The following is a 14,010-nucleotide window of genomic DNA, read 5'->3' as shown; positions in this document are numbered from 1 at the left end:
GGTGTTGGCCTGTCCTAGATGGTCTGAGGGGGGCCAAGAGGAGGAGTGTGTTTTCCTATTGTGGTGGTGGTGGGAAAGTTGGGGGAGGCAGGCTCTGGTCCCTCTCCCAGTGTCAGCTCTTTAGCTCCATGCTGGAGCTGGGCAGGCAAGCACCAGAAAGCTACAGGATTTCCACTCAATATGGAAGTAGCCTAGGGCATGTCTACACTACAAATGTAAGTTGACCTCTGTTAGGTTGACTTACAGCCATCACAGTAATTACTGTAGTGTTTCATGTCCACTCTACCGTCCTTCAGTTGGTGGTGTGTGTCCTCACCAGGAGCATTTCTGACAACTTAAGAGGGCCAGTGTGGGGGGCTGACAACCCAGGCTCTCAGCTCTGTGTGCAGCTCCCTGCCAGAAACCTGACTGCCCCACTGTCTCCCCTCCCCGCCCCCCCCAGATATTAGCTCCCCACTCCTCACCGGGAGCCCAGCAGCTGCACCAAGGCAGGGAGCGCAGCAGTTGAACGGAAGCTCCCAGCTCCCCACTGGCTGCACAGAGGCTTCCGGCTCTCCGCTTCCTGCCAGCAGCCTGGCAGCTACACGGACGCTCCCTGTTCCCTGTGGGGAGCCTCAGCACCAGCCTGGCTAGGCGCAGGGAGCCGGGAGACTGCCACCCTCTAGCTGTTTCCACCCGTCCTGGGGTGACAGCCCAAATTCCTTGTCAATTTCACGGCTCCAGCATGTAAGTAACCTGCAGTGTCTACCCAGACACTGCTTCGCCTTCACTATGCCGCCATAACTCCACCTCCACAAGAGGAATAGGGCTTATTATGTCAGTGTGGTAGGGCACTTACATCGGTAGGAGCAAGGCTGTAGTGTGGACACTGACATAATTAGATCAACGTAAGCTGCCTTACGTCAACCTAACTCTGTAGTGTAGACCAACCCTTGGCCCTGCATCCTCTCCTTCTCTTTGCGTGCTGCTGACAGTGTGGAAACTTCAGGGCGCCTTTTGCATGGACTTCCTTTTGGCACTGGTTGCAGACACAGTATGAGAGTTCCCATTGCAGCAGTTGCTACAGCAATGGAGGGCGCCACCACAGCACTGTTATTCCTTATTATTAGTATTACATTAGCACTTAGAGGCCCCAGACATGCTCTGCCAGGCCAGGCACTGTACATACCCAAAATAAGAGAGATTCCCTGCCCTGAAGAACTCAAAAGACAACACATCGTAAGTATTATTATCCCCATGTTACATGAGGCGGATCTGAGGGACAGAGATTAAGTGATGTACCCCAGAAGTTTATAGAAGAGCTAGGAGCATGGCAGCTGCCCAAGCAAGCGGGAGGTGGCTAAGTCCCAATCTCAGAGAGGGCTTTAAAATTTTAACAAGCAAAGCCAACCCTAGTATTTTGGGGCAGGCCTATGCAGTCCTGTCCCCCATCCCCAACTCTGCCCTAGGCTACTGAAGACATGTCATGAGGACACAAGCTGGCAGTTCTGGTGGACTGGGAGAACCTCAGAGAACGTTACAATGGCCCTAAAACAAACCAAATAGTGAATATAAATCTTTACACAGTCACCTTCAGAAACTCATCGAGTTCCCCTATTTTCTGAGTTTTACTGAGGAGATCCCCTTGTTCATCCTTCTGAGCTTGTTTGAGCTCTCTTATCTTCCTTGCACGACATGCCAGGCGTTTCACGATTAGGTCTTTACCTTGTTGGACACATTCTGGAATATAAAATGTAAATGATTAGGTGTTACAAATCTATAATTTGGGGAAAATAAGTGTGTGAACTTTCATTTCTGGTTTAAAAATGGATATAGTGGTAAAAAAAAAAAAAGCCTGTGTTCAAGCAGTTTGACTTTTATTTCTTAAATAAATATATTCTATTGTAGGGGTGGCAGCACTGTCCAGTGTATAGGGCACTAGACTGGGTGCTAGGACTTCAGGGTTCTATTCCTGGCTGTGCCTCTGACTTGCTGCATGATCTTGGACAAGTCACTTGGCCAAAGCTTTCAGTATCCACTGATTTTTTTGTTTTATTTTTTTGGTGGGGGTGGGTGCCAGCTTGAGACATTTGAGGCCTAACTTTCAGACACTCCACAGCTCCAGATGAGTTTGCCTGGCAGATCCAGACATCTGCTATCCAAACCTCCCTCACCTCTGTCTTTTCATCTGGTATTCACCTAACGCCCTCAAAAAAATACTAACCTTTTTTTCCTATAGATACCTAAATAATTCACTAGTCCCCCAAATAAACCATGCAGCTAAAGATGAATTCAGAAAATGAATGTTACATTGTGGCAGCTATTCTGCCACCATATCAAGGTGTTTTAGCTATGGGAAGTTCCTTGTTATGGGGAGATAAAGCAGTGCATTATATAAACTCTGCACATTACTCATGCCCAGTGCTAATTTATTATAAACATCAGCCTGCCACCGAACATAAATTCCCTGACAAATCATTTGAAAATGCACTTAAAGTCCTTAATTAAAAATCTAGATAGTGCAGTGCCCATTCCCCACCGCCACCCCCTAAAAAAGTCTACACTAACCTTGGAGGTTTAAAAAAACATTTTGAAATACAGTCCAAGTCTACACTACAAACTTATGTTGGCATAACTATGTCGCTCAGGGGTGTGGAAAATCCCCCCTCCCGAGTGACGCAGTTCTATGTTGACGGGAGGGCTTGTATGCAAGAAGTTTGAGATAATCTTTTAATACAGGAGGTTGCTTAATACGTGTGTACAGATTTTCTCTTGCAGACAAAAGGACCTACTTTGCATAAAACTAAGGCATTATCAGCTGCATCTCTGTCTTGCAGCAATACAAATATGACTGCGAGAAAAACAAAAGGAATGAACTCAAACTTTAAGGGCTTACTTTTAGAAACACACAACAGCCCCGAGGTAGGCATATATGTCCTCCTTTTAAAGAACTAGCAGGGCGCATCCATTAAACTCTTTGCTTAAACTGTTGTTCATATGACTACTTACCAATTTTTTTAGAGAGGACAAAACCTGCGGAATGGGGATTGATGGCCTTTAGATATGGCAAAACTCACACTTCGAAACTAGCTGAGAATATGAGCAACTCTCCAGTGAGAGTATTTACATTCAGGCTGTTCAGCTCCTAGAGCTTTGACAGGGACAGCATGCCAATAGGGCAGGTAAAGAATCAATTATCCTAAGAGAGCCAGATTTGCTTTGCTAGCAGACAAAGGGTTTTACTCCAGACTGATCACTTCAGAATCAAAATTATTTAACAAAGACAGCAAGTATTTACTTTCAAATATAAATATATAAAACCAGCTTCCAACCCTACCCCACTTGGTGCTTGACCCAATGCCCACTGAGTTGAATGGAAAGATTCCCCATGACTTTGATGGATGCTGAATCAAGATGTTATGAGGGGGACGAGAGACATAAATACTCTTGTGGCAAACCACGGAATTAAATCAATACAGAATAATGTAGTGATATGTTAAACCTTTGCTCCTAACTGACTAGATACTCTTTATTTAAAGTGACAGGTTTCAGAGTAACAGCTGTGTTAGTCTGTATTCGCAAACAGAAAAGGAGTACGTGTGGCACCTTAGAGACTAAACGATTTATTTGAGCATAAGCTTTCGTGAGCTACAGATCACTTCATCAGATGCATAAAGTGGAAAATACAGTGAGGAGATTTATATACACACAGACCATGAAAAAAAGTGAGGATGTATACACACAGACCATGAAAAAATGGGTGTTTGTCACTACAAAAGGTTTTCTCTCTCCCCACCCCACTCTCCTGCTCGTAATAGCTTATCTAAAGTGATCACTCTCCTTACAATGTGTATGATAATCAAGGTTGGCCATTTCCAGCACAAATCCAGGGTTTAACAAGAATGTCTGAGGAACAGTGGCGGGGGGGGGGGGGAGGAATAAACAAGGGGAAATAGGTTACTTTTTATGATGACTCAACCACTCCCAGTCTCTATTCAAGCCTAAGTTAATTGTATCCAATTTCCAAATTAATTCCAATTCAGCAGTCTCTCTTTGGAGTCTGTTTGTGAAGTTTTTCTGTTGTAATATCGCAACTTTCATGTCTGTAATCACATGACCAGAGAGATTGAAGTGTTCTCCGACTAGTTTATGAATGTTATAATTCTTGACATCTGATTTGTGTCCATTTATTCTTTTACGTAGAGACTGTCCAGTTTGACCAATGTACATGGCAGAGGGGCATTGCTGGCACATGATGGCATATATCACATTTGTAGATGTGCAGGTGAACGAGCCTCTGATAGTGTGGCTGACGTTATTAGGCCCTGTGATGGTGTCTCCTGAATAGATATGTGGGCACAGTTGGCAACGGGCTTTGTTGCAAGGATAGGTTCCTGGGTTAGTGGTTCTGTTGTGTGGTATGTGGTTGCTGGTGAGTATTTGCTTTAGGTTGGGGGGCTGTCTGTAGGCAAGGACTGGCCTGTCTCCCAAGATTTGTGAGAGTGATTGGTCGTCTGTCAGGATAGGTTGTAGATCTTTGATAATGCGTTGGAGGGGTTTTAGTTGGGGGCTGAAGGTGATGGCTAGTGGCATTCTGTTATTTTCTTTATTTAAAGTGGTAAATATTCAGAGCAATGCACAGGTTCACAACTCCCATTAATGAAAGTGGAACTCTGATTCCTAAATTCAACTTGTATCACTCCAAGATATGGTTAAAACTCGGTAGGCTTCAAAGTCAGTTTAAAAAAAAATCAAATACACAACTGTAATAAATTCCTCACACGTGATGAGCAGAGCGATAATGATGGTTAGATATGTCTGTCAAAGTATTTTGATTTAAGTCAAAGTAGAACAGTTGTTAATCAGAAAAGGACAAGTCCCCTACCCCCTCCTATACCCCAGCCATGGGGCATGGAGGCATGGGAAACAATAAAGAGCCTGCAAAGTAAACTACAGTGCTCTTCTCCATGACCCCCCATCACTCTTTCCTGAGTTGGCTGGGAAGACATCTATAGCTCTGTGGCCAAGAGTCAGCATTCATCCATATTGAGTAGGGAACTATCATGTGCTGCTTCTATTCATACGGGCTTAGCAGTAGGGGGACAAGATTTCATAGAATCATAGAATATCAGGGTTGGAAGGGACCCCAGAAGGTCATCTAGTCCAACCCCCTGCTCGAAGCAGGACCAATTCCCAGTTAAATCATCCCAGCCAGGGCTTTGTCAAGCCTGACCTTAAAAACCTCTAAGGAAGGAGATTCTACCACCTCCCTAGGTAACGCATTCCAGTGTTTCACCACCCTCTTAGTGAAAAAGTTTTTCCTAATATCCAATCTAAACCTCCCCCATTGCAACTTGAGACCATTACTCCTCGTTCTGTCATCTGCTACCATTGAGAACAGTCTAGAGTCATCCTCTTTGGAACCCCCTTTCAGGTAGTTGAAAGCAGCTATCAAATCCCCCCTCATTCTTCTCTTCTGCAGACTAAACAATCCCAGCTCCCTCAGCCTCTCCTCATAAGTCATGTGCTCTAGACCCCTAATCATTTTTGTTGCCCTTCGCTGGACTCTCTCCAATTTATCCACATCCTTCTTGTAGTGTGGGGCCCAAAACTGGACACAGTACTCCAGATGAGGCCTCACCAGTGTCGAATAGTTCAATCAATTTGGTTCAATTTGGTTCAATCTTGTAGATAGTGAAAACCCACCAAGGGATATGAAAATGCAGAGCAGGGCCAAAGGAACTGTGAGCTGCAGGATCAGAAGTTTTCATCTTGCAAATAGATGCAGGTCCTTGATACATGGGAGCTGGTGGGAACCATGACTGCATGAACAAAGTCTAAGGACACAGTTTCCAAATTACTAGTAACTGTAGCTGCCTGAAGTATTGGGTGTTCAACTTAAGACAACTTAGAGTCCTGTCTTTCAGAGGGAGGCTACTCAGAACTTTCTTAAAGCCAGGCCTCCTTAAGGAATATCAATTTACACACTCCAAAATTGAGGCTCCAAAAATTATTATTCAGTTTTGAAAATATTGGCCTACACTTCCTATTTCCCTGCATGTGCATGGCACTGAATATATGAAAACAAGGCTCTTTCATCCTGCCCTTGAAAAGCATAATGGGGAACCTGGAATGCCAGGAGTTATTAGTTTGTTGGGAGATCCCAGCTTCTGCAATGCATGAGGGACTTCAGGTTAGTGAGCCATTCTGCTCCAGATTTTCTAGCTACAAAATACCTGTCTGTTTAAACAAAATTTCATGGTGGAGGAAGGGAGGGGAGAGAGCTAAAATGCACCCCCCCTTCAAAGTTAGTTTAGTTCTTTGGGGGGGGGGGCAGGTTTATCCCTCAAAATCTAAGTCTGAACACTCATTTTAACCTCAGGAAGATGGAGAGATTAACTGAATTGCGATTATCAGCCCTGACTAGCCTTTTATAAAGGGCTGATGCCACAACTGTGTTTTTTGTTTTAAACTTTCCAGTTCCATCTGCTGGTAGGCGAACGTAACACAATGGTTTGCACTTACACAACCGCCACTGGCCTTAAACTCTATGATGGTATGAACACCTTTTATCCAATGATTTCCAAGCCCTTACCAAACATTAATTAGAAAACCCTCCCAATACCGCTATGTCATAAATATAAAGGGAAGGGTAACCACCTTTCTGTAAAAAGAAAAGGAGTACTTGTGGCACCTTAGAGACTAACCAATTTATTTGAGCATGGGCTTTCGTGAGCTACAGCTCACTTCATCGGATGCATCCGATGAAGTGAGCTGTAGCTCACGAAAGCCCATGCTCAAATAAATTGGTTAGTCTCTAAGGTACCACAAGTACTCCTTTTCTTTTTGCGAATACAGACTAACACGGCTGTTACTCTGACACCTTTCTGTATACAGTGCTATAAAATCCCTCCTGGCCAGAGGCAAAATCCTTTCACCTGTAAAGGGTTAAGAAGCTAAGGTAACCTCGCTGGCACCTGACCTAAAATGACCAATGAGGGGACAAGATACTTTCAAATCTGGAGGGGAGGAAAAAGGCTTCTGTCTGTCTATGTGATACCTTTGCCGGGAACAAATCAAGGATGTAAGCCCTTTAACTCCTGTATAGTAAGTAATCTAGCTAGAAAATGTGTTAGGCTTTCTTTGTTTTGGTTTGTAAATTCGCTGAGCTGGAGGGAATGTGTATTCCTGTTTTTGTGTCTTTTTGTAACTTAAGATTTTGCCTAGAGGGATTCTCTATGTTTTGAATCTGATTACTCTGTAAAGTATTTACCATCCTGATTTTACAGAAGTGATTCTTTTACCTTTTCTTTAAATAAATTTCTTCTTTTAAGAACCTGATTGCTTTTTCATTGTTCTTAAGATCCAAGGGTTTGAGTCTGTGTTCACCGGTACTAATTGGTGAGCATATTATCAAGCCTTCCCAAGAAAGGGGGTGTAGGCTTGGGGGAATATTTTGGGGGAATAGGACTCCAAGTGGTCCTTTCCCTGTTCTTTGTCCAAATCACTTGGTGGTGGCAGCATACTGTTCAAGGATAAGGCAAAGTTTGTACCTTGGGGAAGTTTTTAACCTAAGCTGGTAAAAATAAGCTTAGGGGGTTTTTCATGCGGGTTCCCACATCTGTACCCGAGTTCAGAGTGGGGAGGGAACCCTGACACCCTATGAGGCTGATGTAACATATTCATTTTACACATGGGCACAGTGAGGCACAGAGAGATTACACAGACCACACAGGAAGTCAATGGCAAAACCAGGAACAAGACCTAGATGGCTTTACTCCCTGTTCCAGAGCATATACCCTCCCTAGGAACAGCAGTCCAGATCCCCAAAGGTATTTAGGCTCCTTACTTCCATTCCTTTGAGCATCTGGGCCAGCATTCCTAGTTCATCCATTAGTATGCTTCGAAAGAGTGAGATTTCATGTACTGTTATTACTCTTCATGGCAAAGTGAGACAAGTCAATAACAAAATGAAGCTCATAGGTCAATGAATTTTAAAGATGAAGGTTGGAAATGTCTGTTTAAAAAGTACTTACCGTTACTGTAATGTGCTACTTGCTCCCAGAAGGCCTTGTGCAGGCCTGTTAAAAGCTCTTCTTTCTGCGAAAGAGAGAGGTTGCTCTTTATAGTTAACTGGTCCAATATGCCAGCTACAGCATCTAGTCTACATTTACTTTCTTCTTGTATCTTTGTCTTCAAAAAATCAACCATTTTCACCATTTGCTCCCAATTAAATATTCTTTCCTGAATGTCCTGAAAACAAAACAAAAATACTATGTAAAAAATTAAGTGCAGGCAGAGTGCTGAATCTCTGTAACATGCTGAGCCCTTCATTAACCCATTCAATACTGAATGATGCAAGAGACAAAACCAGTGACACTAGACAAACTGTGCCCTCCAGCGACCCATTCATTTGATTGTGTGTGCTCACTTGCACCATGGAAGGGGTTAAGCAAAGCTGTCTACATTTTCCATCCAGTGCTTCCTGGCTCCTTAAGGAATGAAAATAAATCTAAAATGAATGAAGCAACATGAATAATAAGTTAGCACCGCACATTTCAATGTTGAACACAGGCTGATGCTGAGGGGGAAAAGATTCACTAGATGGAGCAAAAGGATAAGATCTAAGGATTTTTTCCTCCTAAAATACTGCCCAGCTGGTCAGTTTTCATTTAAGAATGAGCACGGCTATAGGATTACAATACCACTGTGGAGTAAGTCCTAATACACTGAGACTGCTTAAGGTATATAAAACAGTGTAGCTCAGTAAATGATTGAAAAATAAAAGCCATTACAGACTGACAGCTTCCATTACACTATGGTACAGGAAACCCAGGTTCATAGCCCATCTAAGAAATCTTGCTCCTCAGGTTAGTGGTGCTTACATAATGGCTTGAGATGGGGAGAGGTGCATGATGCTGGTAAACCAAGTGCCAGCTCTACCCAAGGCTGTAGGCTTTATCTAAGAACTGACAAACTCATAGCTGGAAACCAAACCAGCTCACCTATATGTTAGTTTTGTTCAAAATAGGTATTAGTCTTAAAAGAATGTAGTTAGTGTTTAGACTCTGTGAAATGCTCGTAAGTTGCTGCATGCACTAACCTCATTAGTAATGGCTGTATTCCATGCTATAAGGAAATATGTAGGTTATGCTTCATAACTTTAAAAGTGTTTACAATGAACTTGTGAACCCAGGTATGGGAGTTGTCCATCCCCATTAAGGAGGCCTATCAAGATGAAACAGCCATTGAGAAACATCACAGTGCAAAAGATTGTGAATGGCCCTATCACACCTTGGAAATGCTATGTGCAAGAGAGCTCATATCATGGATAGAAAGGCCAAATGTAAAAGATAAAACAGGGTCACAAGAAAATTTGTCATCTCTTTGCTTGTTTGAACTGTCACGGGGCCAGAAACATTAAACAAAGGCAGAGATCCCCAAGGGTTATCCCTGGGTCTGCTCTGGGGATATTTTGAATTGACAGATTACCACATCTCTGCTATCTTTAGGAATCATGGATGGTTCCTTTGAGTATATGTCTGCTTGCTTTAACCGTTTCTTTTTACCTAGTTAATAAGCCTTTATTACAGGACTGGCTACAGGCATTGTCTTTGGTGTAAGATCTAAGATACAAATTGATTTGGGGTAAGTGCCTGCTCTCCTGGGACTCGAAGCAACCTGACTAGTGTGTGATTTTTGGTGTAAGTGACCACTGACTGTATCACTAAGTCCAGCTTGCCTGGGTGGTAAGACAGACTGGAAAGTCTATGGGGACTCTCTGTGACTCTATGTTAAGACTGTTACAGTGATCCAGGATTTCACATCCATTACAGAGTTGGTGAAGTCTAATTATAGAAAACACCACCAGTTTGGGATGTCTGCCCTGTTTTTGACGCCTGCCCTGAGATAGGCACTCGCGGTCGTGAGCAACTCCAGACAGCGTAACAGGGTGACCCTTAGCAACTAAAGGAGAAGATGGTCCTTCTCCAAAGAGCTAGAAGGTCCATGAAGGCAATGTCAGGCAGAACAACTTATTAAATGTTGGACCCAAACATGAGAAATAATTCATTTAGACTGAACATTCATATTGAACCAGGCACAACTGAGGAAAGTCCATGTGTGTCTTTCTGTGGACCACGGTGCAGAGAGACCACCTATAAAGATTATTTGCCAATGTGGGTCATTCGTTTTATTTGACTCCTACATTGAACGATCATAAATCATTAGCTACTAACCACTACATATTTTATGGGTGAAAAAATGCATCTAGAGGCCATAGTGGGCCAGATTCTGATCTCATTTATACTTCTGTAAATCCAGAATAATTCCAGTGACTTCAGTGGAGTTACTCCACATTAATATCCCGTATAACTGAGAAGGATCTGGTCCAATTACATGTTAATTATGCATAACAGTATGTGTTTTTTGTTGCATTAAAATGAATACACTTGTAAATGTTACTGCTTCCTCTCTCAAGGCCAGGTTAATAAGAGGTGCTGAGGGTCTTCAATTCCAAAGGAAGTCAGGAGAGCACTTGGAACCCTTCTTAATCTGAAGTATGGCCATCCAGGCATGGTGGAATACATACATTTTAAAAAGAGGTCTCAATGCGCAGGTTAATGTTTCCCTTCCCCATCATTAGGTGTAGTGCTCTTGCTGCTTGCTGATTGTTCTCATTAAAATCTTGCAGAGCATTTTTATTCCACCACGACTGGATAGTCGTGTTTTCAGAATCAGAATCGAAGCGATGAGAGGTCATTCATTTAAGAGTTTTTACAAACTACCAAGAAAGCTAGTCTCCTTATAACAGGTTAAAGTAAACAGGCCACTGCTGGTAAGTTGTCTACCTAATTCATAAACTCTGACTGACATAAACATTACACATTCTCATTATGCTCTAAGTTAGGATTGACTGTTTCAGTCTCTCTTCAGCTTTCTCTCCTCTTGTACTTTACCATTGTTTGCAAATCCTGAGACTGGCTTAATAACCCTTCTACTGCAATCATTCTCTCAGTCAGATTCATCATTATCTTTCCTCTTTTGGCACTTGAGCAATTTGATTGGTTCAGGAGAAACTGCTCAGCTTTGTCTGCCTGCTTCCAGAAAGCTTCCATCTGCAGAGTAGGAATTAAAACACATCAATTATTTCCCCCTTTTCCTAAAACCCCCCCATAATATTTAAAAACCTGAGAAATTAATTACCCTGCAACATAGAAAGGTGTTCTATTCTGGGAGGCAAATCATTGTAATTCAAGATGAACCCATTACAAAGTCACCATTTGGCAAAACCATTTTCACAAAAATCTCATATTTTAAAACATGGGGACGCACCCTTGGTAATGTCAGATACCAGTGTATGGTACCTGTTGGCTAATTCTGAGTCTTTATGGAGGTTAGTGTATACAATTTTATTTAAGATTGCTATTTAAAAGAACTCCCCACACATAACACACTAAAAACAGGCTAATTCAGTGGTCCCCAAACTTTTCAGAGTCACGCACGCCCCCACCCCCGGAGCTAGGGCCAGGAGCAGGGATGCGGCTCTCAGGCAGGGGGGACATGGACAGGGATAAGGGGGTCGAGGCTGGGGCTGCAGCTGGGGGCGGGTCTAGGGCCAGGAGCAGAGCCGCGGCAGGAGGGGTCTGGGTGGCGCTCCCTCCCAGTCCCTCATGGGAGCTGGCCCAGGCCCGCTGCACCCCCCAAACATTCCTCTGCACTGGGGGTATGCCCCACAATTTGGGGACCTCTCATCTAATTAGTACAATTGGGGAAAGAAGAAAGGCTAATAGCCAGTCATTACTTTCTAACAAGTTACTTTATTAACAATGTTGCAGCGTGGGAGTGCATGTCTAGAAAGATTTTAGTTTAAAACTCAGAAGTTTTTTACCAGCTGAGGTTTTTGCAGCTGTTCAGTTTGTAAACATTATATTAACTTCTCAGAAATTGTAAGCATATTATGTGGTTTAGAAAGTTATATGCCCCACCTACAGATCACCAGCTTTAGGCTCTAATCCTGTAGATACTTGTGCACACGCTTAATTCTATACATGTGACTCATTCCATTGACTTCAGTGGGATTACTTACATGTACATCTGTAGAATCAGGGCCTTATATTGTAGGCTCTCCAGGACAGGGGCTTGGGTCTGTGCAGTGTCCAGCCATCTAATGGTTTTATATTGCTGCAACACAAGGGTGCCCCAATCCTGACTGGAGCCTCTAGGTGCTATCATCATAAATATTTATTAGTAATAGTAATAATAATAATAAAGGGGGAGATTGTGAATAGCGACTGGCACCTGATTTTCAGCGGGACTTGTGCTACTAAATGTTCCCCAAAATAGCCAAGAATTGTACTTTGAGATTCTAGGTGCTTTTTCTGGAGGTGCCAATCTGCTGTGTATGGAGAGGAAAGGAAAAACCGTATAGTACTGAGGGAAAAGAGGTGCTCTACAAGTGCCTGATCCAGATGTGGCTGAAGTCAATGAGAATCTTTCCATAATATAGTAACTGTGATGTGAGGAGCAACTCCACATCTGATGTAAATTATTACACCTCCATTAAATGACATTTTACATTAGCTAATGGTTTGTCCCATGGAGCTCAGTAAGGCTAGATGACACTAATAATATCAGTTTCACACATGATTAACTCTACAGAATATTAAACAATCAGTTCTTTAAAGAATTGCCTTCACAGTCTCACAAGAAATGTCACATGCTTCTATCTCTGTCAGCCGGACTTCTGTTATCAAGTGAAAGGAACAGAGATTAAATAGAAAATCATAGAAGTTCACGCTGGCACATTTCACAAACTACCAGACAGGTCAGAATTACTGTCGGTTTCTCTGTCAGAGAGGCCCAGGGCTAGGATATATGGGCTGTTCAAGTCAGGACTAAAGTGCACTGACAGATTAGGGTGGGGAAGCTTATACATAGCCAGCCAGTATGACTGGTCTCTCATACTCATTAACTCAAATGTTGAAAAAAACGGAGAGAAAAAGACAGTCTGAGAGATTCTCCTCTTATTTTCCAGCAGACTAGATAAATAAGATCTTTTTCCACCTCCAGGTTTCCTGGCTCAGAAATTTAGTTTTGACACACTAGTGCTATTGAACTGAAAAATTATCATTTCATGAGGATCAAATGTCAACAGTAAAATTATATTTTTGCATTTAAAAGCACTTTAAACGTGTTACACTGTGCAAAGCAGTGTAGCCAGAAGAGTTACTGAGGCGTTAGTAATACTTTAAGTGTATCAAATGAAAAAGTTTATCTATGAAGTGTGCATACTTTACACGGTACAAGTGAGCATCAGATGTAAGGAAAAATATTACAGGCCACATTCTGCCTTCATTGCACAAGTACAATCCCACTGAACTCAGATGGGTATAAAAGAGTTTAGAGTCTATGCCTGTATGGTTTATTTAAACAGTGCAATTTTTGAAAAACAGTAAATGCACTAAAAATGAAAACTAGAGGAATCACTTAATTCTGACTACCAGCCTGCTTATTCCACTCTAATGCCACTTCAGTTACAACATGATTTTAGCAGCCTTTGTCTTGAGAACCACTACAGCTAGCACTTCATACAAGTGCTGAAGATATAGCTAATCTGAGATTTTGTGATATAAAGCATTAATCTATTACATTATTAAATACAGTTCTGTCACCCTTAACTGAAATATCTTTTACATAAAAGTGTACCAGTCATCTTTTCAAGATATATAATTAATTCTCTTAGTGGCTCAAAAGATATATCAGGTCCTAAAATCCTATTTAAATTAAGGTGGGGGAAAGAACGTAAGATTATAATAAGAATTATGTGATAAGGTCCAACAGCTCATATTATACAAAGGCTTGAAATATTTTACTAGTCCAACAGAGCAATAAGCATTTGACATCTCTGTGTATTGTGCAAGAACCAGTGTTCAGAAAAGAAAGATGCTAGATGCTGGCCAGAGTTAGAAACACTTTGCTAGATGAATGTACGCATGCTTTCAGAATCAGTGGACTTGTAAAACACTGATC

General features: G+C 42.3%; 1 protein-coding gene across 6 annotated transcripts in view; it reads right to left on the bottom strand.

Annotated features, from left to right (window-relative positions):
• The window catches only part of EVC (EvC ciliary complex subunit 1), a 76,987-nt gene that overhangs the window by 36,765 nt on the left and 26,212 nt on the right, over positions 1–14,010 (bottom strand). For all 6 annotated transcript variants that reach the window (XR_006290205.1, XM_037898084.2, XM_027825391.3 and 3 more), the window contains exons 8-10: positions 10,938–11,096; positions 8,016–8,232; positions 1,571–1,719 (exon numbers count right to left, since the gene is read on the bottom strand). Coding sequence is in view for 5 of the 6 variants with exons in the window: in XM_037898084.2 (XP_037754012.1) it covers positions 1,571–1,719; positions 8,016–8,232; positions 10,938–11,096 (525 nt within the window). In the remaining variant the exon portion in view is untranslated. The remainder of the gene's footprint in view (positions 1–1,570; positions 1,720–8,015; positions 8,233–10,937; positions 11,097–14,010) is intronic.

Source organism: Chelonia mydas, chromosome 4 (assembly GCF_015237465.2).
Source record: "Chelonia mydas isolate rCheMyd1 chromosome 4, rCheMyd1.pri.v2, whole genome shotgun sequence".
Lineage (NCBI taxonomy): Eukaryota > Metazoa > Chordata > Testudines > Cheloniidae > Chelonia > Chelonia mydas.
This window is presented reverse-complemented; position numbering and strand designations above follow the sequence as displayed.